General features: G+C 35.6%; 2 protein-coding genes across 5 annotated transcripts in view; both read left to right on the top strand.

Annotated features, from left to right (window-relative positions):
• The first annotated feature begins 6,255 nt into the window (after positions 1-6,255).
• Positions 6,256-17,732, top strand: fcer1gl (Fc receptor, IgE, high affinity I, gamma polypeptide like). Its single transcript, XM_022678894.2, has 5 exons — positions 6,256-6,535; positions 9,013-9,104; positions 15,575-15,604; positions 16,079-16,105; positions 17,162-17,732. Exons 1-5 carry the CDS (start codon positions 6,484-6,486, stop codon positions 17,228-17,230), a joined length of 270 nt encoding a protein of 89 aa, XP_022534615.2. The 5' UTR covers positions 6,256-6,483; the 3' UTR covers positions 17,231-17,732.
• Positions 17,733-21,015: 3,283 nt separating this feature from the next.
• The window catches only part of nectin4b (nectin cell adhesion molecule 4b), a 37,162-nt gene continuing 31,633 nt past the window's right edge, over positions 21,016-26,544 (top strand). For 3 of the 4 annotated variants that reach the window (XM_022678890.2, XM_022678889.2, XM_022678888.2), the window contains exon 1: positions 21,017-21,457. In XM_022678890.2, coding sequence (XP_022534611.2) covers positions 21,406-21,457 — 52 coding nt within the window. In that variant the 5' untranslated portion in view covers positions 21,017-21,405. Of the gene's footprint in view, positions 21,458-26,544 lie in introns of all 4 variants that reach the window. The other variant, XM_022678891.2, reaches the window with a different exon arrangement.

Here is a 26,544-nt window from a genome sequence, read left to right as displayed (position 1 = left end):
AAACCACCCCTTTCAAAACTTGAGCGCAAAAAACTCTGTCCAGCACAAACTGCTGCAGCAGGTAATTCACACAGCGCACGAGGAAAAAAAAAACACCCGAGAGGAGAAAAATGAAGCTCGAGAGCAACATTTTCTTCAGCGCGCACACGACTCACTTTTTTTTGCTCGTTAGTTTCACATTTGTGCTCACGAGAAGTTAATTTACCCACGCAAAATGTTAAAAAACGCTGGTTAATTTTTTTTTCACCTGGTATTTTTGCAGCCTCGACTTTTGAAATTGATATGACGCCATACCTTAGCATTTTGTAACCACAAAAACCCAGCTCGCCCGTTTCCATGGCTACACCACACTGTGTGTGCTGTTGCTGTTGTGTTGTATACCTGGCAGCCTGGGGTGTGGAAGTGGGACTGGGGGAATGGCGGTGGGCATATTACAGTGATGTTCCACACAGTTCAAATAAAAACATACAGACTGACGCTCTGCTGTCACGAGTTTCCAGTGCTTGAACTCAGCATGTCTCCTTAATGTCTGATAATACATCCTGATCATGTTGTGAGTTACTATAGAACATATCGTCGCTGTCCAATGAAAAACACTTATCTCCATTTTTGTCGATTTTTAGTTTACTAGATAATTTGAACAGACAAAACTGTCCCTCGCACTGTGCCAAAATTTCTTGATGAACGGACCAATAGAAACAGTTCAAAATGACCTGAAATAAACTCTTTTTACATTGACTTTCATTGAAAGTTTGCAAGGTTTTTTTCTCTGTCCTGTAAAGTTGCTGTTTTGGAGATAAGTGTTTTTCAGTGGACAGTGACGATACAATCCTGAATTGTGAATCCACAATACATTGTGTTCCAGAAATATAGCATAGTAAAGCAATTACATTTATTTTTGAAGTGCAAATGAGTGTCCACTCTGTGTTCACTCACTGTCCTCCACTCTAAAGCCAGGCGGACACTGTGCGATTTTAGCCCGATTTTAAGCCCGATCTGGTCGGATGCGACTGAATTTCATGATCGGGCCGAATTTTAGCTTGATCGTGCGTCGTTTGTCGTGCAGTGTGAGAGGGGAAGCGATGTCCGATTAATTGCCCATAGGAGCTGCGAATGAGCAGTCGGACGCGACCAGGGATTTCTGACATGCCAGAAATTTTGTTCGCTTGTCTCACAGTGTGAGCTGTTTTGCGGGCCGATTTCTTAACGTCACGACCTGTTTTCCCAAAAATCTGCACAGTAACTATAAATAATTATTAGTCATATTTATTTCTGTCAGTTATAAGGATTTATATTTATGTTAGGTACACAGACTTATAGCTTAATATAGCAGACACAGGCATTCTGCTGTTTAAGAATTTCAACAGATGCTTATTCTCAGTCAATAGCTGGAGTTTTTGAAAAGAAAAATTAAAAGAGAAAATATCTTTGACAAACATAAATTTATTTTATTTCACTTTGCTATTATATCTGAAAAATAAAGCACATTGTCAGCCTCTGGTGCTGCCCGTCAATTATATAAAACTTAAAACATGCACAGAAATATAAAGCTATATTTTATAATTCGTTTCTTTTCGCCAGGGCAAATTCATTAAAATTATAAATATGTTAATTTATTAATTAAAATCTCGTCCAGTGCTCCAGAATATTAGCCACGCAAAGCCAGCTTAGCGCAGCGCGTGGCATTGCGCGCGGCATTGCCCGCATAATAACCTCTGTCTTCTAAAATAAACGTTTTAATAAATAAGGTCGGAGAAGTGCAGTAAAATTAGTGCTATTAAACTTACTAAAGCTAATAAATGTACTGATAATTAATCAAGATAAATCAGACAAAATGCGCTGCGCCTCTCTCTCGCTCTCTTTCGCAGCGCGGAGCTGAATTCAGCGCGAGGCTACAGGAACTCAGTTCAGTTGAATAAAAATAAGTAAGGGCCTGTAAGTACAAGCAAAGGACCTGTAAGTAAATATAGTCAAATATAAAGAATAGTTTGAGGTTTTGGTGAGCTGTTTATTCTGCAGAAAGCCTGGGTTATTTTAAACGAATTTTTAATGAGTTTATATTTTATATTTTTTATTTATTCATTTAAATTATTTTTCTTCTTTTATTAATCAAATCATTAAATATATATCTTCATAAGATATAATTTTTTTCCCTTTTATGTCAATTTTTATGATCTTTTTTTAAGGTCCTATTTTTCCTTTTTTACGTATATATTTTATTCGTCTATAATAAATGTCAGTTTTTATTCCTATTTTTTATATATATTATTAATCCCTTTTAAACTGTTAATGCTCAGCGGCACTGTAAATGAGGGTCCCTATCCAGTGTGAATAACCGATTGCTTGTTTAATATTCAGTGTTGCAAAACCAGTTTTTACATAAACAATAAACAGAATAAAAAATAAAATTATTTTATTTTATTTAAGCTGCTGGTGTTTCTTTCGCAGCCTGACGCGCAGTCATTTTTCTATGCGCTCTCCTTCTGTAAAACGGACAACCCGTAGAGTCCACGTCGCCTCAGCCACCTGCGAGTCCATGTACGTCTCTTCCGTGGACTTTCAGCGCACAACAGGGCACAAATAAGCAAAGCTAAGCGCTTTCTTTTGCAAGGCGTTGTGTTGAAGCGAGAGTTTGTACGCAAAGAAAGCTCCGCCTACGGGCTGCGTTTAGACGTGCAGTGTAAGCTCCCCCGTCGCAGCAGGTCAGTCGGACCGTACAGTGTGTGCAGATGAATCGCAGGCGTTGTTCATACACGACAAACGATTCAAACGTGCTGTTTGAGCTTAATAGACACTTCTACCTATGGCTGCTCCACCTTGTAAACACCGTCAAGTCATAGACAGAAGCTCTAAATTTGGGTACATAGTTAAAGATATACATTATTTTTCTAAAATCAGTCATTCTTGGACAATTTCACTATATGTTAGCTTATATTACAGGCTGTTTAGACTGTGAGAGTGTTGTAAACAAGCAGGGTCTCTGTACCCACTCTGCTGTATTACACGTTAGCATGGGTAAGCTAATCCTAAACACTGCCACTGCTCTGGCCTGTGGTTAATGAAGCAGGAAGTGGTCTATCTCTGTATAAGAGGTCACATTTAGACTTGCTGTGGCCTGCATGCACAGAGTGGCATGAGCTGTGTGTGTTTAAACCAGTTTAGATTAGCATTTTACACCAGTTTTAGCGCATTTTAGCAAGTGTGTGTGTGTGTGTGCGTGTGGGAAAGGAGAGCGAGGGGCAAAGAGAGAGGAAGACACAAATACTGTATATCAAAATTACATTGTGTAAATTGAGTTGATCTACACATATCTTTCTTGGCCATAGTTTGAATATAAAATCTTCGGGTGCCACCATCTTAAATTTAAGTCACAATAAATCAACCGTCGAGCACGAATAGTCAAACTTTTTGAGCAATGTTTATGGAATTTGCTGTTGGTTCTTTGCATTCTAATATCGACAGTAGCCAGATATTTCAACCCAGTATCACACCGCTGACAGCTTCTGGCTTCTGGCTCTGGTAAGAAGCATCAATATATGGTTGATTTTATAATTTAACATACAACTAGTTCAAATACGTAGCATTACAAATATGTAGCATCAAATGTTTAGAATATTAATGCGTGTCAATGTTTATGCACGTTCAATTATTTTCGTTTTGAATGATAATCAACGTTAGCTTAGCTAGCTAGCCAGGTTAGCCAACCTAGCTATTAGAGCTAATTAATGCTACTTAGCTTAGCTATTTTAGAAAGCTGGTGGGTTTTCTCTCCAATAAAGACAATTGTACATTATGTTTAGGTTAATATTTTATCAGCAGGCACAGTGTACACACAAACGTGACACTGATACGCTGCCCCTAGTGCACCAACGTGTGTATTTCACACAGGGGCGTGATACTGGGTTGGATATTTTCAGTAACAGCTGGAATATATGTATTTCCATGTAATTAATCAATTTTAACTTCCTGTGCACTGTGAGTTTTAAAGCTCTTAAACTAGCTCTTGTGGAGCTAGTTTGAGCCTGGATAATGGTGGAAAAAGTGATTTATCTGCTAAATATGCCCGGTCTCACTCATTCTAAAGCCTGTTTGGGCAAAGTGCATAAAGTACTGGATCTCTGAAAGCTGCAGGAGAGCGGAGTTGAGCTATTCAACAAGGGTAAGTACTTTTCATCACGTTTTAATACACCCAAAGTCCTTTTTACACCAGAGTTCTCCTTCAAACACCCGCTCCCACCAATAACAATAAAGAGATTCTGACGAACCCCGAGTGCAGACCAATATTACAGCCTACAACATACAATCTACAAGTTCATGTAAGGTAGTCTGGGGAATGACTACACACTGACGGTGAGTGTCAGAAACTTAGAGGACATGCCCACTATGATAATAAATGGTGCCAGAAAAAAAGAGTTATTATAAGCTGATTCAACTCAAAAAACGCATTTGAATGTTTTTAGAACTGAAATTCAACACACCTGGCTCTGAAACTGAGATGATCCTGAATGCCTTTTTTTTTTAACTATTACCTATTACCATGATCTCCTGGACCAGGATTGAGTAGAAGATTAGATGTTTGTTTGTTAAGTGCTCTGCAGCACATCCTGATTTTAAGGAACAGGAATGAGAGCGGCAGGTTTCACTTCCCATTAGACAGGTCCAGAAGTAAGAATGGAATTTACAGTGGGGTAAATGAGATCTGAAGACATTTTTAAATTTTTAAAGAAGATGCAGTCTGAATAGGGTCTAGAATACAAGTAGCAGAAGAAGGGACCTTGCAGTGTAAATATGTAATGGATGGTTTGCATGGAAACCCATTCCATGAAGGATTCAAGGATGAATCCAGAAAGATAATAAAATAAAAGAACACAATAAAAATAGAATAAAACAAAATAGATAAAGATAAATAGACAAAAAAAAAAATAGGGAGAGTAGGCAGGTAGAAGCAACATGAAGTCCAGAGAGCAAGTTTTGCTATAGCAGCATGATAATGTGAATTAAAGCTCCCAATGCTCTACTGTTCATGAGCTATTCTGAAGCTACATCTAGTTTGGAGGTCTGTTGTAGAGATTGACAATCTCTGCACACTGTGCTCCTCAGCATCTGCCGACCCTTCTCTCTCATTTTATATTTACAGAGTGAGTTGATTTCATTCCAACTTGAGAGAGCGAGAGAAAGAGAGAGAATTCATTGCAGTGGAGTTTTAAGAGAGACCCTCCTGCCAAACCTCCTGGCCCATTTCCATTCCCTCCTCAGAGAAGACACTCCCTGCAGAGTACGACTCTGTTCAATAGGGACTGTGTTCAGAAATCCAGAGACAGACAGGTCTAATACCATCTCTACTAACTGCTCCTCTAAACAGAGAGAGACAGACAGACAGACAGTGAAAGGGGATAGAGCAAAATCATTAGTTCATGATTCTGTTTTCTTTTAGCTATATTTTGGTATATACATATGTATGTATGTCTCTTTCTTTCCTATTTTTTTTTTCTATTTTTCTTTTTCTTTGTTTCTTTGTTTGCTTTTGTCTGTTTTTTTTTTCTCCCGCTGCACCCACTTCTGCATCTCACTCGCTCCAACCCTAAACCCCTCCAGCTATATTAAATGTATATATGTATATATAAATTAAACAACTAAATAAATAAAAACAGTAAAGTATTAATAGTCCTACGAAGAGAAGGGGTTGTGGCGGGCCCAAAAAAGAAAAAAAAAGGTGATAGAGAGAGACAGTGTGTGTGTGTGTGTGTGAGAGAGAGAGAGAGAGAGAGAGAGAGAGAGAGAGAGAGAGAGAGAGAGAGAGAGAGACAGAGAGAAACATTCAAAACAAGCTCTAAATTTCTGAATCCTGAGAAGAGCCTATTCACAAATAGAAAAACTAAGAATGTGGGTAACACACCTCAAAATAAGATATAAAAGGGGATAGAGAGAGACAGACAGACAGAGAGACAGACAGTGAAAGGGGATAGAGAGAGACAGACAGTGAAAGGGAATAGAGAGAGACAGTGAGAAAGAGAGAGAGAGAGAGAGAGAGAGAGAGAGAGAGAGAGAGAGAGAGAGAGAGAGAGAGATGGTGTGAGAACAGTGTTGCCCTTCAGCCTCTTAATAGCGTGGAGCGGCTACTCTGTCACAACCCACAGCTTCCTGTTTAAAGACTTTTCACACTCACACACACACACACACACACACACACATACACACACACACACACAAACACACACACACACTCAAAAAATACACACACAAGCACACACACTCTCACACTCACACACTCACACTCATACACACACACTCAAAAAATACACACACACACTCTCTCACACTCACACTAATACACACACACACACACACACACACACACACACACACACACACACACACACACACACTCTCACACTCTGAGGCCCCACACCCTGTCTATTCGGCCATCAGTTCAGCAGTCAGTGTGTGAGTGTGTGTGAGTGTGTGTAGGCCAGTGCTGTCAGAATGTACGGATTAGGAGTATTTCTTCTGCTGCTGCTGAATGTTGGGAGTGCTGGTAAGGACCTGCTGAACTGTGTGTGTGTGTGTGTGTGTGTGTGTGTAAGTGTGTGTAAGTGTGTGCACCTGATTTATGATAAGATGGGAGATTAATGTAGTTTAGTTTTATCTTTAGTATCTGGTCCTCAGTCTCATCGTCTCACAGGTCAAGGTCAGCGGAACAGCAGTTTTGCCGTTATTTAGCCTATATAACTTTTAAACTTTAATTATTGGAATTTTTATATTTTTTGATGTATATTAATGTGGAATATATTCTTCTACACTGTTTACGGCTAAACCTTGAGTTTATTTTTTTACCATTCCTGGAATTTTTTACTTAGTTACGTAACTTCTTTGGAGGGGTATGGTGGGATTGTGTATACCGACATATTTCTGCCTTTATTCTACGTAAAAATGTCAAAACATTACAGAGAATTTAGTTTGTTGCTGTTTACAGATAGAATATGAGGCTTTTTAATTATTCTTTGTGCTTTAATTAATATACGAAACTTTTTTTTTTGGGTGGGGGTGGGGGTGGGAGGTATGGTGGAGATTGTGCATACTGACATATTTCTGCCTTAAGAAAAAAAAATATATTGTTCTACACTGTTTACGGATAGAATATGAGACTTTTTTAATCTTTCTCTGTTCTGTAACTAATATGTGAATGTTTTTTGGGGGAAGGGCAGGATACAATATTATATATGTATTATAATGTATTATATATTATACGTACTTAAACTTGACAAAAACTATAGTAAATATTCTTCTACACTATTTACACATAAAAGTTGATCTGTTTTGAATACAGATTTATTTTTACTGACAATTCTTCATATAAATATAAAAAACAAAAACTACTACATTTACAATTAGACTTCATATAATAATATTTGTACTATATTAAAAACAAGTTATTTTGGAACAGTTCATTTTGTCCATTTACTGTGGAATTTGAGAATAATATAAAGAAAATCAACCTATTTTTCTACTTTTTTTTATTTTACCCAATATACAGAAAAAAATACAGATTTTTGTTGGAGGGTAAAATACAGAATTTATAATAAGACTTTATACAATCATACTTTTACTGTATTTTAGGAAAATTGATTTTACCTAATTGAAATCCTCTGGAAAATAATCAAGAGGAAGATGGATGATCACAAACCATCAAACCAAACTGAACTGCTTGAATTTTTGCACCAGGAGTAAAGGCATAAAGTTATCCAAAAGCAGTGTGTAAGACTGGTGGAGGAGAACATGATGCCAAGATGCATGTTAAAAACCAGGGTTAGAGTTCAGAAACTTCTGAACTTTTTAAAACTTTAGAACATTAATTGTAGAATTGAGAACAATGTAAAGATAATCAGCCAGATTTAACTTATGTCAGAAACTTACAATTTGATCATTTAAAGTGATACAATTTATTTGATTGTTTTTGGAATATGTATGTACTGAAATCAGCCTTCCACAGTTTATTGAGTATAAATGAAGCGTAGATGTGTTGATAACGGAACTTATTTATTGTTACCTGCACTTTAATGCGCACGAATCAGCCATAACATTAAATACACTAACATGTCAACTGTATTGGGTTTACACTGATTATCCAATAGTGCTATCTGCCAATCAGTAGGAGCTACATACAGTATTAGGCAGCGAGTGAACAGTCAGTCCTCGAAGATAATGTTGTTAAAATAAGGAAAATGGACACATATAAGAATCTGAGACACTCTGACCAGAGCCAAACTGTGATGTGATGTCCAGTCTAGAGCCCAACTGGGTCAGAACATCTCTAGAACTTCAGGCAGGTCTTGTGGGGTGTCCCCGGTATGTAGTGGTCAGAATCTACTAAAAGTTCTCAGAGAATTGACAGCAGGATCATGAGCGTCTCCTGCTCAGTTAATGGTGGCGATGTATTGTGTCTTGCGTAGTTCACGCCTCAAAATGTCAGAGCTGTTTTGGCGGCAGGTGGTTATAATGTTTTGGCTGATCGGCAAAAAAATAAATTTGATTTGGTGAGTGGTTTTGTATATGTTGTGTTTTTTTAATGTTATAATTAGTTTTAATGTGCATTTTTATATATATTTATTTTATTTTTTACATTTTTGTACTGTTACGCATTAAAACCTTTTAAATTGTTACATTTTGGAGCAACATCTAATTAGGTTTTGCTTATTTTAATTGCATATGAATTTCCTTATTTTATTCCAAATTAAAGCAAGATTCTCTGTTGTTGTTTTTAATCACTTTGATTCTTGACATTCATAACTTTTAAGATAAAAGTTAATTTTGAAGCTCATTTGTGGGCTATGAAGTTTGACTAATCTAAACAAAAGCTCTGGCAAACTCAAATAGAGAGCATATTTTATAATTATATATTTTTTTTACCAATACAGCATTGTAAATAATTAAAATAATTTTAATATAATTTAAAAATGATTAAAAATGAATGGTTTTAGTATTGCTGCTACATAAACGTTGACTGTGTTTCAGCGGCTCTTGAGTCCGGTGGACTGTGTTATATTCTGGATGGGATTCTGGTGATCTACGGCATCATCCTGACCATCCTCTACTGCAGACTGAGGGTGGGTCCATCTTTATTTACTATATATATTTCCACACTTGTTTTTGGCTTAAAAGTACAGTTTTAGAGAGTTCTAGAGACATTTATCTTGCATGTCTTACACCTTTTCAGGCATAACATTTTTATTTTAGGTCAATATTAATATAATGTGTCTTTTGTGTCGCGGCACAGTTGTTAAAATTTAATATAAACTTTGTGTTATAATATATATTTCAAGATTTGAATGATCATATTATTATACATACAGAGAAATAATGTTAAACCTTACTTTAAAGAACTTTTTATACATTTAATAATTTTTTTTATGTTTGTTTTGTTAAAAACAATATGCATTTAAGTTATAAAGGAAGTTATAAAAATATAAATTTTTTAAGATTTTTTTTTTAGCTTCTATCATGAAAATATTAAGCCATTTTAACTTAACTGAGAATTCCTTTTCCACTCTGTCATCCTGGAATAACTCTAATACTTTCAGCATCTCTGCAGCTCTAGATCAACCACATTTCTCTAAAATTGTCCACCATGTGACGTAGCTTGCAGTGACAGGGTAGACACATGCATGACAGGAAATAAAAAGTAAAAATAAACAGGGATTAAACTGCAAAATATGATTTTAAACTGAAATTTTATAAATGTAATAAATAATCAAAGTTATGAATAATAATAAAAGAATCATGCTTTTTTTTCAAATAGTTTTTCAATTTCTGCCCCTCACAATCTAAATTTTAGGGATTTTTTTTTTTTAATTTTTGATTTTTCCATTTTTGCATTATTTACAAAATAATTGATGAACTTATTTTTGTTACATGCATTTTTCAAATTTCTAGTTTTTCGATTTCTGCCGCTCACAATTTAATGTCTGGGAAAAAAAATATTTTACTTTCTGATTTTTCCATTTTTGCATTATGAAAATCTGATGGACATATTTTTGTTACAAGATTTGAATATCGAGAAAAAGATAATTGTTTTTTCTATTTCACAGATTGTAAAGGGCATAAATGAAAATATTGCAAATTTAAAAAATAGTTGAAAACCCATTTTACTCAATTTTCTGTTGATAAATTTAGCCTCAAATGGTCAGAAAATTATACTGTTAAACATTACATTGACCAGACCAGAGAACATTTTAACAGAGAACATTATAAGAATGTTAAGCAACATTTAAAAAAAATGTTTTAGGAAGGAATGTTCTGAAAAAGTGTGATGTAATAATGGTTTGCATCACAACATCATGAAAATGGTTAAAAATAACATTCCCAAAACTAAGAAATTAACATATTGATAAGTGGCGTTCCAGAGATGTTTAAAAGCGGAACATTTAAAAAGGTTAAACAAAACCTTTAAGAATATCCAGAAAACATGACAGATTGTACATTCAAAAAACGTTTTATTAACCAAAAATTGCCAGACACAGCATTATAGAATAAACAGTTTCTTACAGTTCTCACATCAGCTCATGCTATACATTTGCTACATTTTTAACTGTCCTAAACGTTCATAAAATATAGAGATTTCCTTTTTTAAAAAAAAAAACAAAATCAGATTTTTTAAACGTATAAAAAGTCTTATGTACCAGAAAAGGCTCTAAAATAATGATTTGCGCACTGAAAGCTTATCTAGCCAATCAAAAGTAGCTCAGCCAAGGGCGTAGGAGCGGGCTTGATATTGGGGGGGACACATTTGCCAATATGAACCCAAGTCCACCCAATAGTTTCCTAGAACAACATTTGTGGAAATTACTTTTAATTAAAAGTAAATTATTATTATAAGGTGATTTTACAACCTAAACATGTTACTCCACATTACAGCTACTGTTGTTAGAAAAATTATGCAAGCAATGTCTGAGTTATCACCTAATATTTAAAATAATATAACAGATTATTATTATTGTTATTATTATTATTATTATTATTATTATTATTATTATTATTATTATTATGTATTGGCATGTCAATTCTGTTGTATATTTACATTTTCTCCTGCACTTTTATTTTTTTCTACTGACAGCTCTTCTTAAGATGGTGTCCTTTTATGTAAAAGAATGTAACTTTACGTTTCATAGAGACTTTTATAAACGTCAGGATATGTGGTCTTACTGTGAAATACAAATGAACAGAAGTCACGTTACAGCAGTGTTTCTCAACCCAGTTCTTATATATTCTACTGCATATTAACAATGTTCTGCATATTCTAGAGCTTCCTCTGGTGGATATACATGATTAATTTAGGCTCCATAGGGGGCTAAAGGTTTTTAACAGGTAAACTCAGTAAATGACTGTTTATTAGCTGATCAGGTGGAAAACACTAGTTTAGGGCAGTGATCGGGGTTAAGTAACTGCTTTAAACTACCAACTTAAAGTACTGTACGAAATTCTGGCGATCATCTACATCCAGCTTCTAGATAACTAGTTAGTTAAATCAATTTTCGTTCATTATAGCTCACAGTAAGTCCTGTAATCCTAAATGAATAAACAGTTTGAAAATTAAAGTGATTAGCTGATCAGGTACAGGGAAACATTACATATATATTTTATTTTTTTCCTTTAACCCTGACTCCCAATCTAGCTAATTCCAAAGATAAGCTAACTCACTAACACAGCTGCAGTTTATTAATCACAGTGGGTTTAAACTGTGTGCTGATTCAGAGACGTGTATTTTTAACCAGCTATCAGAAACATATCATCACAGTTGAAGTGGTTAGCCTATCGTTACCTTTCTTTTAGAAAAATCTCCGTATATCCATATCTGTTTTAAAATCAGCTGAAGCTGCTGCGTCCCGATCCCGCTGCTAAATCTCACAGCGAACAGCAAACTGCCTCTGCTCCGCGCGCCGCAAAACCAGCAAGCTGATTGGCTGTTTCTACTGAGAGGCGTGACTTAATACCTGAACCGGCTCCGTGATTGGTCCGGTCTGTCTCCTCATTAATAGTACAGCTGACCTGAGCGAACTGATATCATTTTTGGGGGGGACAAATCCACCTGTTTCTAATATTCCCCCCCGGTTCCTACGCCTATGAGCTCAGCTACAATATTCAATTAAAAAAACCTTTATACCATATTTATTTATAAAGAGCGCTGGTTGTGAAAGGCCGAGGCACTGATCAAACCTCAGACCATTTATGGTGAGCAGTCAAGACTCTGAGCGATGGCATAAATAGCAGCGCTTTACTGACTTCTGTTTCCATAATGTGACGTATTCTACTGAGAACTACAGATCAGATCATGATACACTGGCTGATATATGATCTTAGAAAGACTGAAAGACTTCCTGGCAGAGATGCATATAGTAATAGAGACCCAGACTTGAGAAAAAGTACTTTAGTGAACTTGAGTAGAGGTTGTTCTTTAAAGTTTTCACTCCATCATTTTTTATTCATTTTAAAATGTCTAGATGTGGTCTCTAGTATGAATGAATGCCATGTGAGCTGTATCTGTTAAGTGCTCCCATGTTTCTGTATAACCCTGCTTTAGATCACTGCATTTGTGATCTCTGAAGACAGGATTTCAGCTCTGGCTCGTGAATATTCATATATGCAAACATATCGCATCTGATTGGCTAACAGCTCTCTAGCAGAGAATGTGTACCTGCTGCCTTCCCACCACAGTCAATTTCACAGCTCTAAAACTCAAAGGACTTTTTTCAGAGATACAGATACTGAGTGCTATATTCTTTTCGCAGCTGAAAGAAATGTTATCAATGCCACGGGGCAAGTGGAGGTGCTTTGGGCAGTTTCACCACGTCAAAGCCCCAGAGTCCGCTCTAGATCATAAAATCCGCCACGAACGGCACCCGCTTTGACCGATGTTCTCTAGTGTAAATTTAAGGTCTCAATAAAACGCAGAATCAACCGGAGATCCGATTTAAACCTATAATTACTTACACAAGATAGATAACGGTAACTAGCCCTGTAAACAGAGCTGCAAGCTCTTTAGCTGACAGTGCCGGCTCTGTCTGTGGGCGGTCCCGAGCCAAGGTGGGCGAGGCCTTGAACTCACAAGTTGACGTAGACACCCTAACATCTCTTTCGTTTCTCTGAACGTTTTCTTTTCTTAGCTACTGCCGTCAATGGCTGATGACTGAACCAACATTCCCTACAATAAAGTTGCTTCAGAAGTTTCTTTAAGTGATGCAATTACACAAACCAACTTTGGTTCATACATTTTATTGACAGTTTTATTGACTTTTTGTGTGTGTGGGGGAGACTACGACCCAATCTCATTTCAACCCCTTGGCTCTACCACTTATTTTCCTTAAAAATACAAAACATTACAAATAACACTAGAAATATTAGTAGTTTATTGTGTAGTTTATATTTGTATGGCCATTGGCATTATAACAAGAATGAAAAAACAAAATAAAACACTTCTAGTGCATCTTGTTAGCTAGTTAGCTAGCTAAATTTCCTGTTCCACCTTAAATGGTGCAACATACGGCAAAGGCTGCATCATTTAAAGTGGAACAAAAAAATAAAAAAATAAAATAATAGCAAATAAAAGCTAATTTCAGCTCCCCAACACAGAGGAATTAAGGAATAGATTACAGTAATTAATTGTTCTTCACTGCTATCACATCAGCCTGGCAGGGTCGCATATTACAGGTCCATGAAGGATTGTCCTAATTCTTTTTTCCAAATTCTGTTTAAAAGAGAAGTGTTGCAGTCAAAAACAAGAGGTCAGACGTACAAAAGAGAAATGGGATTGGGCCTAAGTTTAATGAATCTCTATTTGTGTGTTTTTTATTCATATAATTTGTAATTATTGATAATTTATTTACTTTATTTAATTTATTTCTCTCTTTCTATCAGTCCTTGGTTATGTGTGTAGGTTTGTAGATGTTATACTCTTCTGATAAAAACAGAATCAAATTATTGCTTAATAATAAAAGTTGTTAAAAGGTAGTCTTATGACTTAAAAGGCAGTGTGACTTACAATGAAGAAGTTGATAAAACGTAAACAGTGTGAACTTTGGTCATTTTAGCTGCTGTTCTTGAAGAAACAATGGAAACTGTCCCAAAGTACTTAAAGAAAACATAACAGGGCTTTAGGATATCCGTCATACATGGACATAATCACAGACAAAAATCTAAATAGGAAAAACATCTAAAGATCCCACCCCCTAAAAAAAAAGACAAAAATAATTTGGTAAAAAATAAAACATAGCATGCTACATTAATTTCCAATAATTTTATAATAAGTTAAGAGCATTTATCCTTCTTGTAAAGGCTGATGTCTAGTCGTTCTTCATAGCATTTGTTTAGAACAGCAACATCAAAGCAATACGCTGACTTTACGCTAGTAAAAATAGAAATGCCAAACATAGATTGTGCTTTGGAGTAAAGCTGTGGAATTTCGCTTCCCTAAAAAATCTTTTTTTAAACATTTTAAAAGAGTTTTCCATGGACAAGTCATTTAGAGAAGCAAAACTTCACCAAAGATGCATTTAAGACTCTTATTTTTAAAGGAGAACTAAAAATTGACTTTGGGTGTAGTAAACCATGATAAAAAGTACTTACTTTTGTTAAATAGCCCACCTCCGCTTTCCCACAGCTTTCTGAGAGACAGTTTTTACAGTCTTCAATTTAGTGCTTTTTGCCCAGCACTCTGTACAACAACCCTATTGGGGCATATTTTGCCCTGATAAATCGCTTTTTACACTGTTATCCAGGCTGAAAGTAGCTCCACATCTCCTTGATAGAATCAGGAGAGCCCTGACATTTAAAACGAGGCATTAATAACTTAAAAAGTGCACAAGAAGCTTATTAAAAAACACTGCTACCCCAGGAGGCAATCTATGCGGAGTCTATGTTATATATATATATGTCTGTCATTATCAGTACAGTAATGGCGGCACTTACAGCTGAAGCTAGCATTATAGGATGTAAACAGTGTTTTTAATAAGCTTCTTGTGCACTTTTTAAGTTTTTAATGCCTCGTTTTAAATGTCAGGGCTCTCCGGATTCACTGCTAGAAAAGTTAACAAAAGTTAGTACTTTTTATCATGGTTTACTACACCAAAAGTCCATTTTACACCGTAGTTCTCCTTTAAAAATAATAGTCTTAAATGCATTTTTGATTAAGCTTTACTTCTCTAAACAACTTGTTCATGGAAAACAAGGAAACATTTAAAAAAATGTTTAAAAAATGGTCATTTAGGGAAATGAAATTCCACAGCTTTACTCCAAAGCACAATCTATGTTTACCATTTCTATGTAAAGCCAGCTTATTGCTTTAATTTTGCTGTTCTAACAAAATGCTAAAAGTCAAATTTACACCGTAGTTCTCCTTTAAGACTAACCGAATAAATGGGTCACTTTCCAAAGAAAAAACATAAAAAAGTGTTTCTTTTGATTAATTAGTATAAAACAAATGGAGATTCATGTCTTTCTTTTTTTTAAAACATGCATACTTCTAAAAGCAGAACCGTGAGCAGCATTAACTCATATAACAATGTATAATTTCTCTGTTCTGCAGCTGCGTAGAAACACTGGCGATGCTCCAGAGGTAGGCCTCATTATTGTACATCTGTTTATCTGTCTGTTTTATCTGTTTGTCTGTCTGCCCACCGCCTCAGCCTCACTTCCTCTCTGCGCTGCTTGCTCTCGGTTCTGTTTCCTGTGTGTGTAGTGACCACTATTAGAGGTGTGTATATATATGTGTGTGTATATATATATATATATATATATGCACAAGTTTCCACTGAGCTCCAGTGCAGAAACCTCCCGCTGGTTTATGGTTAAAGGCTCATTAAGAGACCTCACCTTGCTTTACTGATGTTTCATCGTCCAGCGCATTTCAGCTCATACTGGAATGCAATGATTTTAGATGTTTAAACAGAAACAGGAACTGTCGCTTCTCTTGAGAAAGATGACACCATGCACCGCACTGTTGAGAAACTTTGTTCTCAGAAATGGTCTTGTTATGTCCTCTAATGCTCATAATCACATGATCTCTTTTTTTATTGTCTTCAACTAACAGGAGAAACAAGGAGAAGGCATCTACCAGGTACAGTAACACTTACAATATACAGAGACCATTTAAAAATGATGAGTTTCTTTGATTTTACCAAATTAAAAACCTCTGGAATATAATCAAGAGGAAGATGGATGATCACAAGCCATCAAACCAAACTGAACTGCTTGAATTTTTGCATCAGGAGTGTAAAGCAAAAAGTTATCCAAAAGCAGTGTGTAAGACTGGTGGAGGAGAACAAGACAAGATGCATGAAAACTGTGATTTAAAACCAGGGTTATTCCACCAAATATTGATTTCTAAACTATTTTTTTTGTTGTTTCAGCCATTTCTCATTTTCTGCAAATAAACGCTCTAAATGACAATATTTTAATTTAATTTTGGTATTAATGTTGTCTGTAGTTTATAGAATAAAACATCAATGTTCATTTTACTCAAACACATACCTATAAACAGCAAAATTATAGAAACTGATTCAGAAACTAAAGTGGTCTCTTCATTTGTTCCAGAGCTATTATTATATATTGTTTATATGCAACACATACTCACACTGACACTTACTGGAATAGAATGAAACTTTGTGGGCCTTATCTCACACCCTGTGCGAGGCTCGATGCGTCACAATACTCATTGCTAGCTTGTCTATTTTTATGCCTTGAGCCGACATCTTTTATATAGAAACTGTGCTTTTGAATATACTAGTGCATCTCAAAACATTTAAATGTCATTGAAAAGTTACTTTATTTCAGTAATTTAGTTCAAAATGTGAAACATATATATTATATAGATGTATTAAACACAGAGTGATATATTTTAAGCATTTATTTCTTCTTTTATTGTTGTTTATTATGGCTTACAGTCAATGAAAACCCAAAAATCAGTGTCTCGGAAAATTAGAATATGATATAAGACCAATTGGTTCTTTTGGCAGTGTGGGCAGTGTGTCAAGTCCTGCTGGAAAATGAAATCTGCATCTTCATAAAAGTTGTCAGCAGAGGGAAGCACTGACTTTAGCAAAACAGCTGTTTAGCATTTAAAAATGAAGCATTTTATGTAAATAAGGATTCTTGATCTGTCTTTGTCTGTCAGGGCCTGAAGCCCCACGCTCAGGACACCTATGAGACCCTCAACATGAAGAAGAAGAAAGCTTTGTCCTGAGTGAAATCTGCAGCTTTTATATGCTTTTATACTGAGAACAGCTCTGCAAAACCCCCTCACTTACTCCTTCCTGTTCCTTCCCTCTCCAGCTATGGAACTTCTGTTTTTATACTCATTATTAACATATTTTATTCAGTTTTTTAGTTTTGTATCACTGCTTTTTAAAAGTTCTGAGAGTTTTAGTTTAATATTCTGAGATATAGAGCTTAATAAATGTTTGGTAAAGATTAGACTGTATGCTGGCTTGTAATATTTAACATAAAAACATATATATATATATATATATATATATATATATATATATATATATATATATATATATATATATATAAATGGTCTAGAATAATCATGCTTTGGTTTAAATTGGTATAGGGTGTCTGGTATATAGTTGTATTTTTGGTGGCTTGTAACAGTTAGTTAACTCTGTTTAAGAGCAGGTTAATGTAATGCGTGTACAGAAATGCTAATAACAGAATAAACTTTTAAGTCTTTTAACAAATAATTGTGAATAGTATGGCAATTTGTTCACATCAACATTCCCTTCAAGCTGATATACACTACATTCCTCAAAATAAGCAGACCTGAGCTCCACCCACTAATCAATCAATCAATCCCACCTGATCTATCTAATTACTGCTTTCAGCAGTGCTTAAACAAATGAATTGGGTGTTTTTTTGCTTACGTTCACACTGTCAGCTCAAATCAGATTTTTAGCTAGTATCCAGATTGATTTTTGATAGTCTAAACAGCCAAAAACCACATTAAAACCAAATTTGAAAGTGGTTTGAAAAATCAGTTTCCAATCAGATTTGTACATCTTAGTCTGGGTGCTCTGCACTGTAAACCCACAGTTAATCTGAACTCAAATAAATTAAGCCTGTTTTATGTAAATATATATATATATATATATATATATATATATATATATATATATATATATATATATATATATATATATATATATATATATATATATTTTTTTTTTTTTTTTTTTTTTTCAAACACTACTCAATTAATTTGAGTTAGGTAAAACATTTGCAGCCACATATACTGTACATTCGGATAGGATGTTTGAGATAAATCAGCTCATAATAATTTAATTATGTTAAATGTTAAAATAATATAACAAAAAGAATCAACTCAAATAAAATTAACTTAAAATGTGGACATTATAATGTATTGTTTTACGACATTACTCAAATTTTCCTCAAAGTTTTCTCAAATTATTTAAATAAATTGAACTTATCTGGGTTGTCTGGGACCTTTAACCATGTAGAGACTACAGTCTCCCACTAGATGTCACTGTTTCCCAGTGTAAAACAGGTCGTATGTGACCCCAGTGGACAGTTCATAATAATAATAATAATAATAATTTGTGCACTGGATTATGATAAAAGGATTAATTACATCACGTATATATTGACACTATATATGTATATGAGAGTGATGAGGGGAGAGAGAACCATCTACATCTACCTACTTCAGAAAGAGCAAGGCCAAAATTGTGCTCTCTCTCAGACTCCGGCTGCTGATGGAATTTGAACCGATGCCCCTCAAATCATAGTGAAAGCATCTTAATCTGCTGGACCACTCAGAGTCCTTCTATTTATTTTGTAAATATTTTTTTTTCTTATATAAATTCTTTTATATCATCTTTTATTATGTAACATTATTTTTGTATTGCTACTATTATTAGTTGTGGCCACTATATATAGTAGGCCTAATGTGAAGGTATTAAAAGCCCAGAAGTGAAGCAAGACCTTAGTTTAAGACCTGGTGGTCCGGTTTGTCCCACCTGTAGCAGCTTGTTGGGTTTAAAACGGTTTCTTTTACAGTTAGGCTCCCTGAGGAGAGACGTCTGAACACTACTGGGTTTGATTTGCATTAGAACTGGTCTGGCTGGTCCTTTAGCTTCAGGCCTGCGTGCCATCTACTGCCGGCGTAAACACCCACCCACGGAGGAACACACACACTCTCTACACACACACACACACTATACACACACTCTACACACACACTCTACACACGCTCTACACACTCACCACACACATTCTCCACTCCACTCACAAACACTACACAATATATACAAACTCTACACACACATTCTACACAAACTATATCCACACTCTACAAACACTCTCTACACACTGCACAATATACACAAACTACACACACTTTACACATTACAAACACAAACCACACACTCTATACAATATACACAAATTCTACACACTACACAAACACTACACACACACACACTCAACACAAACTCTCTACACACTACACAATATACACAACCTACACACACTCACACTACACACACTCTAAACACACTCTACACACTACATACAGTCTACATACTCTCTACACACAAACAATATACAAACTCTACCTACACACTCTACACACACACTGCACAATATACATACACATACTATATCCACACTGTAACACAGTATATACAAACTCTACACACACTCTGCTCACACACACACTCTGCACACACACCACAATATATACAAACTACACACATTCTACAGAATATACACAAACCCTATACACACTCTACACTTATACTACACAATCTACACACAAACACTACACAAGCCCTACACACACTCTATACAAACTCTACACAAGATCTATCCACACCCTACACACACTCTACACACACTCTACATAATATACACAAACTAAACACAGTACACACATTCTACAGAATATACCCAAACTACACACATCCTCTACACCAGGGGTCACCAACATGGTGCCCGCGGGCACCAGGTAGCCCGCAAGGACCTTATGAGTAGCCCGCAGGCCTGGTCTAAAAATAGCATTTTTGTTGCTATTCTTTTTTTTTTAAATCACAGTTGCATTGATGTAATTTTAGATTATATTACATTAATATTAGCTTAGAGATAGCCTATAGTTTATATATTATTATACAATATAATGTAATATAATATGTAATATTATATTAAAATATAATATAAAATGTAAACACTTGCAGAGATTTATAATAATAGTGTTGCCTATTGATATCTGTGTCTTCACATAGATGAATGTCATTAATTATTAATAATAACATATAATTAAAGGTAAATTGAGAAAATTTGTAATTTCACGAGTGTGTATCAAACTGGTAGCCCTTCGCATTAATTGGTACCCAAGAAGTAGCTCTCAGGTTCAAAAAGGTTGGTGACCCCTGCTCTACACACTCTACAACATAGTATATACAAACTCCACACAATCTCCTCACAATATACAAAAACTTTACACACACCCTACACAATATACATAAACTTTAAACACACTCTACACACACTACACTTATACTACATACTTTACACAATATACACAAACTCTGCACACTCTGAACAATATACATAAGCTTTAAACACACTTTACGCAATATAAACAAACTCTACAAACACCCTACACAATACACATAAACTTTACACACACTCTACACAATATACACACACTACATAATATACACAAACTCTACATGCACTCCACACACACACTCTACACAATATATCAACTTTACACATACTCTACACAATATACACACTCTACACACACACACACACACACACACACACACTCTACACTCTCAGATAGCAATGGTAGCAGTGGTCACTGTAGAGCGAGCACAGCTGGATGGGTCAAAGTCAAACACGCGGTTTAAAGTTTCAGAGCGAGAAAACAGAGGGAAGGGGCGGAGTAAACGTAGAAGTGGGCGGAGCATCAGAGAGCAAGCGAGCGACCACGACAGGTGCGTGTGCGCGCGCCCAGGTAGCTTTTTTCACCTGCAGGCAGCACAGCACAGCACGCGTTCAGTCCGGCGTTTCCAGCGTTTAAGCGTTTGGGCGATTTACTGGAGCACGCGAGCTATTAAATACACGCTTCCACAGCAAGACTGGACCTAAATACACTGGGAATTTAGGAACCACAAGTATTTGGACGAGAGAATCCAGGTGAAGAAGGGAGATTTAGATCATCAGAACGCTGTGGGACACTGAGGATCTGAGGATCTGAGAATGGGAATCAGACTGGAACGTGGACTAGACTAAACTACAGTACTGAAGGCTCATCTGCAGAACTTGTCTGGAGAAATCCTGGGTTTAAATTGGGACCAATAGTATCTGGACTCTTGAACCTTCTTAAAGGAAATGGAAGCACGCCTGGCCTGGGTTTGCCTCTTAATGGCAGTAATAATCACAGGTGAGTGACCTTTCATTGACAGATAAAGCTCTTTTATACTAAAGTTATATGGGCTAATGTACTGTATTAGAACACATGCTTATTTACTATTCAAACCATCTTCAAATCAATGGTTTATTATTGTTTTAAAGGATGTTTTTGTTAAAGTAAAACTTTCTCTACCATCCAGGGAAAAATGCTTTTGTATTCTTTCATATTTTGTACTACAAAGTAAAAAGCATTGCTGTGAGGATAATTAATTTGTATTCCACCACAAGTGAGCCCTGAATTTTTGTAGACAACATTTTTTTATTATAATGAATGCATTCACCATATACTTTAAAGCAGCAGACCTTAAGATAAAAGACTGTTAAAGCTACGTATATAGTCTTTCTTAAAACAGGGTGTCTGGGAGGTCCCAGGATTTTATTTCTGGATAAAACAGCTTTTTTGCTCAGGACATCGAAGTATTTGCAGCCACTTGACATGAGCGTGAATCGTACATTTAAAGTTGCATGAGCTTGCATGAGTGGAAGGCTTGGATGAAAAGCGGTGAGAAATAATTTGCCAAAACTGGTTGTATTCGAAGAGCAGCTTTTGCTCAAGTCTGCCAGTGGATCCTCAGAGTGTGGAGCAGTGGCGAAAAAAATGGAAAATTCGAAAGCCTGGACTGCTGTGTGATGAAGAGGACAGCACAACCTCGGCAAAGCACTTGGCACAATATAGGCTAGGCTGCCAGTAGGGACTTTATTCTCGTGACTTTTCCTGGTAGACTGTATTTTTTAAACCAGCCATGTCGCAGCACTGTAACGTTACCGCGGTACATAACGTTATTTGTGTATGTAGCCTATTCAATTAAAAGTTTCTGTGTAACATCTTTCAGTGTAAATATATCATAATATATGTTATATAATATGGACAACTGCGGCTTTTAGGGAGGTGAATATGATTAGGAATGCTTTTCCTCCTTTTGAAAGTATGTGTGAAAGAGAGAAAGCTCTATAAGTGTGTTCATTTCCTTATGAGGACTAAGACTAAGTTCAGATTACCAGGCTGAATGTCTCATATCTGATTTTTTGCTCAATGTGGCTCAGATCTGATCATTTTCTTGGCTGTGTGAACATGCCAAACATGCCACTTTCCTATGTGGTCCTAAATCCGATAAATATCCGTTCCATGAACATGCAACATGAATGTGAACGGCCAAATCATGTGGAATTAGAGCGTCTTTTTGCTTTTACGCATTAGCATTAGCGCTACGTGCTTCTCTCTCGTACCCACACTGCATCTCTTGGTGCAGCTGTGCAGCTATAGCTGCAAAAAACAGCAAAAGCAAACCGCCTGTCCTTTTTTCACCTCCTCGACCTGAGCATGAACTTCAGACCAGCTGTTTCTCCACTCCAGCAAAAGATGCTCCACATATGAGCTGCTAACAAACTCATCCATTTCCCTTTATAAAGCTACGAGTCGTCTCTCAAATATAATGTTTTTTTGTTGTTTGTGAAGAAGGAGACGTTTATGCAAGTATCAATGTGCGCACGTGAGGAGTTTCAGGGACAGATTCGTTCACATTACACACAGATACAGATCACTTACATTTGTGAATGTGAACCATCAAGATAGACAAATCAGATTTGAGCGAAAAATCTTATTTAAGCAACGTAGCTTATAATTAGCCTATAACCTCATCATATCGGTTGTGGCATATTTCCGGTACTCAGATTAAAAATGGTACATTTGTTTAATAAACAGCCTAGTGGAAAAAAGTAGATTAAAGTATACTAAGCATTATTATGCTATAGTGCACTAAAGTGTTCTTGTAGCCACATTATTATTAATCAGTATATTTAAAGAGTGCTAAAATGGAACAACATTTTTTTGTACTTATTATACTTTAATTACAGCATAAAAATAGTACAAAAGTCTTACTTAAATTGTGCTAAGTGTACTTAACATTTAAACAACGTTACTTCATGTATGTAACCCCATATTTTAAATATGCTTACAGTAAAATTCTAATATATTTAATGAGTATTACAACTGTATCACTGTTATACACCAGGTATATTAGGAGCTTACTAAGAATTGATGTTAAATATATGTGATCTATTTACATTAGAGTACAAATATGCTTTTTGTTCCTGTCTTTTGTAAGTAGCACACTTCTAGTATACTTCGTTGGATTTAAAAATATATTTTAATATACTGCACTACAATTTTTAGCATGCTACAAATTTACTTTAAATGTTATAAATGTAGTAATTTAATTTACCTTCTAAAAAGTGACATAAAAACATTGTACTTCACGTGAACTACTGTAACAGATGTTTTTTAACACACTTTTTCTAAAACAAAATGTATAAAAGTATATTTGGAAATAAGTTTTGAAGAATTAAATGACATTAAACTAAAAGTGTACTTCCTAGTAGTCTATTTATTTAAAATATACTAAATAGTACTTTTTAAAAATTATGATTAAAGTTTGCATTCAAACATTTGATAAAAGCATAATATTAATGTAATTTTAATATATTTTAAGTAAGTACATAAATCTGTTAGTATATTTACAGCATACTTAGACATTTCTCAATATGCTTTAAGTACAATTAAGTAGTTTAATGAATTAATTGTCCTGAAAGTGAATCAGGTGTAGGCGTTCACCGGAAGCTCTGTGTATATATGTGAGTGTGTGTGAGTGTGTGAAACAGAGCAGGAAACAGGTAGAGAGCAGTAGAGTGGCATTCCTGCAACAGTGGAACAGTATGTGGAACTGAGGTGTTGAAAGATTGAATGATTAATCACTGACTCATTAAATACCTTTTTAAAGTGTGTATCTATAAGTCTGTCCAGAACTGACTGTACATCCATATGCATGTACAGCTCTGTAAAAAATGTTCAGTTTCTGAATTAGTTTCTCTGATTTTTTTTATTTATCGGTTTATGTTTGAGTAAAATTAACATTGTTGTTTTATTCTATAAACTACAGACAACATTTATTTCAAATTCCAAATAAAAGTATTGTCATTTAGATCATTTATTTGCAAATAAAGTTTTATATTTCGTGCAGTAACCCTTTTTTTAATTACAGTTTTCATGCATCTTGGCATCATGTTCTCCTCCACCAGTCTTACACACTGCTTTTGGATAACTTTATGCCTTTACTCCTGGTGCAAAAATTCAAGCAGTTCAGTTTGGTTTGATGGCTTGTGATCATCCATCTTCCTCTTGATTATATTCCAGAGGTTTTTTTATTTGGTAAAATCAAAGAAACTCATTATTTTAAGTGGTCTCTTATTTTATCCAGAGCTGTATGTGTATGTGGGTTGCGTGTGCGGGTTTGTTGGGTGTGTGTGTGCCAGTCACACTTCCAGTGTATGTGTGCTTTACCTGCATTGTTCTGGAAACACTGAGGAGTCGCATGACAGGCGTGTTTGTGTTTGAGGCCTCTGTGACCGTCTGTGTGTCGGTGTGTAACAGAAGGTGTGATAGATAAATAGGCACATCCATATGAACAGGAAATGCCAGTAGAGCAGCAAACATGCACACACACACTCACACACACACACACACACATGCACACATACACACACACACTAAGAGAGTGGTGGTAGTAGTGGTGGTGGTGGTGGGGTGCAAACAAAAAGCTCTTTTTGTCTTGTCTAGTAGTGGTGAAAACTGAGCATGTCTGTTCAGAGGAAGCCCAGCAACAGTTGGATTGTTTTTGCTGATACAGTGAGAACTGTGCTGAATTGGTTGGATTCAGTATTAAAAGCTTTAATAAAAGAACGATTGATAGGATGAGATTTCATTATTTTAAAATGTTCTGCATTGTGGATTAATACTAAAGTCATCCAATCTATTAAGAAAAAGAAAATATATGGAATTATTTAGTAAAGAAACCAGAATAAGTTTTTATATCTTAGATTCTTAAAATAAGCAACAGGCTGGATTTTCTCAGTCGACTTTGAGGTAGAGTCACCTGGAATTTCAGGCTTTCAGTTAACAGCTGTGCTGAACTCGTTAAGAGTTAATTACTTGAATTGATTTGCATCTTAAAGTGTTTGAGAGCATCAGTTGTAAAGGTGTGAAGAGGTAGAGTTACAGGTATACAGTGAATAGCTCTAATTCATAATATACCACAGTTAGTTTCGACCCTGCAATGTGATTGGTTGGGAGGTGTTCTATGAGTGACATTATCAGCCAGTAATGCGCTGTAACCAAAGCTCTCCATGTATTACTCCGCCACATACAGGTAACCTAGCAACGATGCAGCACTTAAAAGCCAAACAGCGCAGCTACAGACAGAGCAGCAACTGGAACTATTTTAAGTTTTTAATAACTCAGGGTTTGTGCTATAACGTGTAATAATGGCACTGTTGCTGTTGTAGATCAGCAGAGCACTCCTTCTCGTGTAATATTGGTTAATTTTGGCAAGAACTACTCAACTAAGAAAAGGAAAAAAAAATACTTTAAGAACGATTGATATGATGTGATTTCATTATTTTAAAATGTTCTACATTATAGATTAATACTAAAGTCATCCCAACTATGAAGAAAAAGAAAAACATATGGAATTATTTAGTAAAGAAACCAGAATAAGTTTTTATATTTTAGATTCTTCAATGTAGCACTTCTTGCTTTGGCAACAGGCTGGATTTTCTCAGTCAGCTTTATGAGGTAGAGTCACCTGGAATTTCAGGCTTTCAGTTAACAGCTGTGCTGAACTCATCAAGAGTTAATTACTTGATTTTTTTTTGCATCTTAAAGTGTTTGACAGCATCAGTTGTAAAGTTGTATAGAGGTGGTTGGTATACAGTGAATAGCTCTAATTCATGATATACCACAGTTAGTTCCGACCCTGCAATGTGATTGGCTGAGAAGCATTCTATGAGTGCCATTATCAGTCGGTAATGCACTGTAACTGCTCTTCATGTATTACTCCGCCACATAAAGGTAACCTAGCAACAATGCAGCACTTACAAGCCAAACAGAGCAGCAATGGAACTATTTTAACTCGTGGAGTTTTTTTTATAACTCAAGGTTTGTGCTATAACATGTAATATTGGCAGTGAAAAATAAGACAATCCAGGTGTTCTCTGGTAAACGTT

Source organism: Astyanax mexicanus, chromosome 4 (assembly GCF_023375975.1).
Source record: "Astyanax mexicanus isolate ESR-SI-001 chromosome 4, AstMex3_surface, whole genome shotgun sequence".
NCBI lineage: Eukaryota > Metazoa > Chordata > Actinopteri > Characiformes > Acestrorhamphidae > Astyanax > Astyanax mexicanus.
This window is presented reverse-complemented; position numbering and strand designations above follow the sequence as displayed.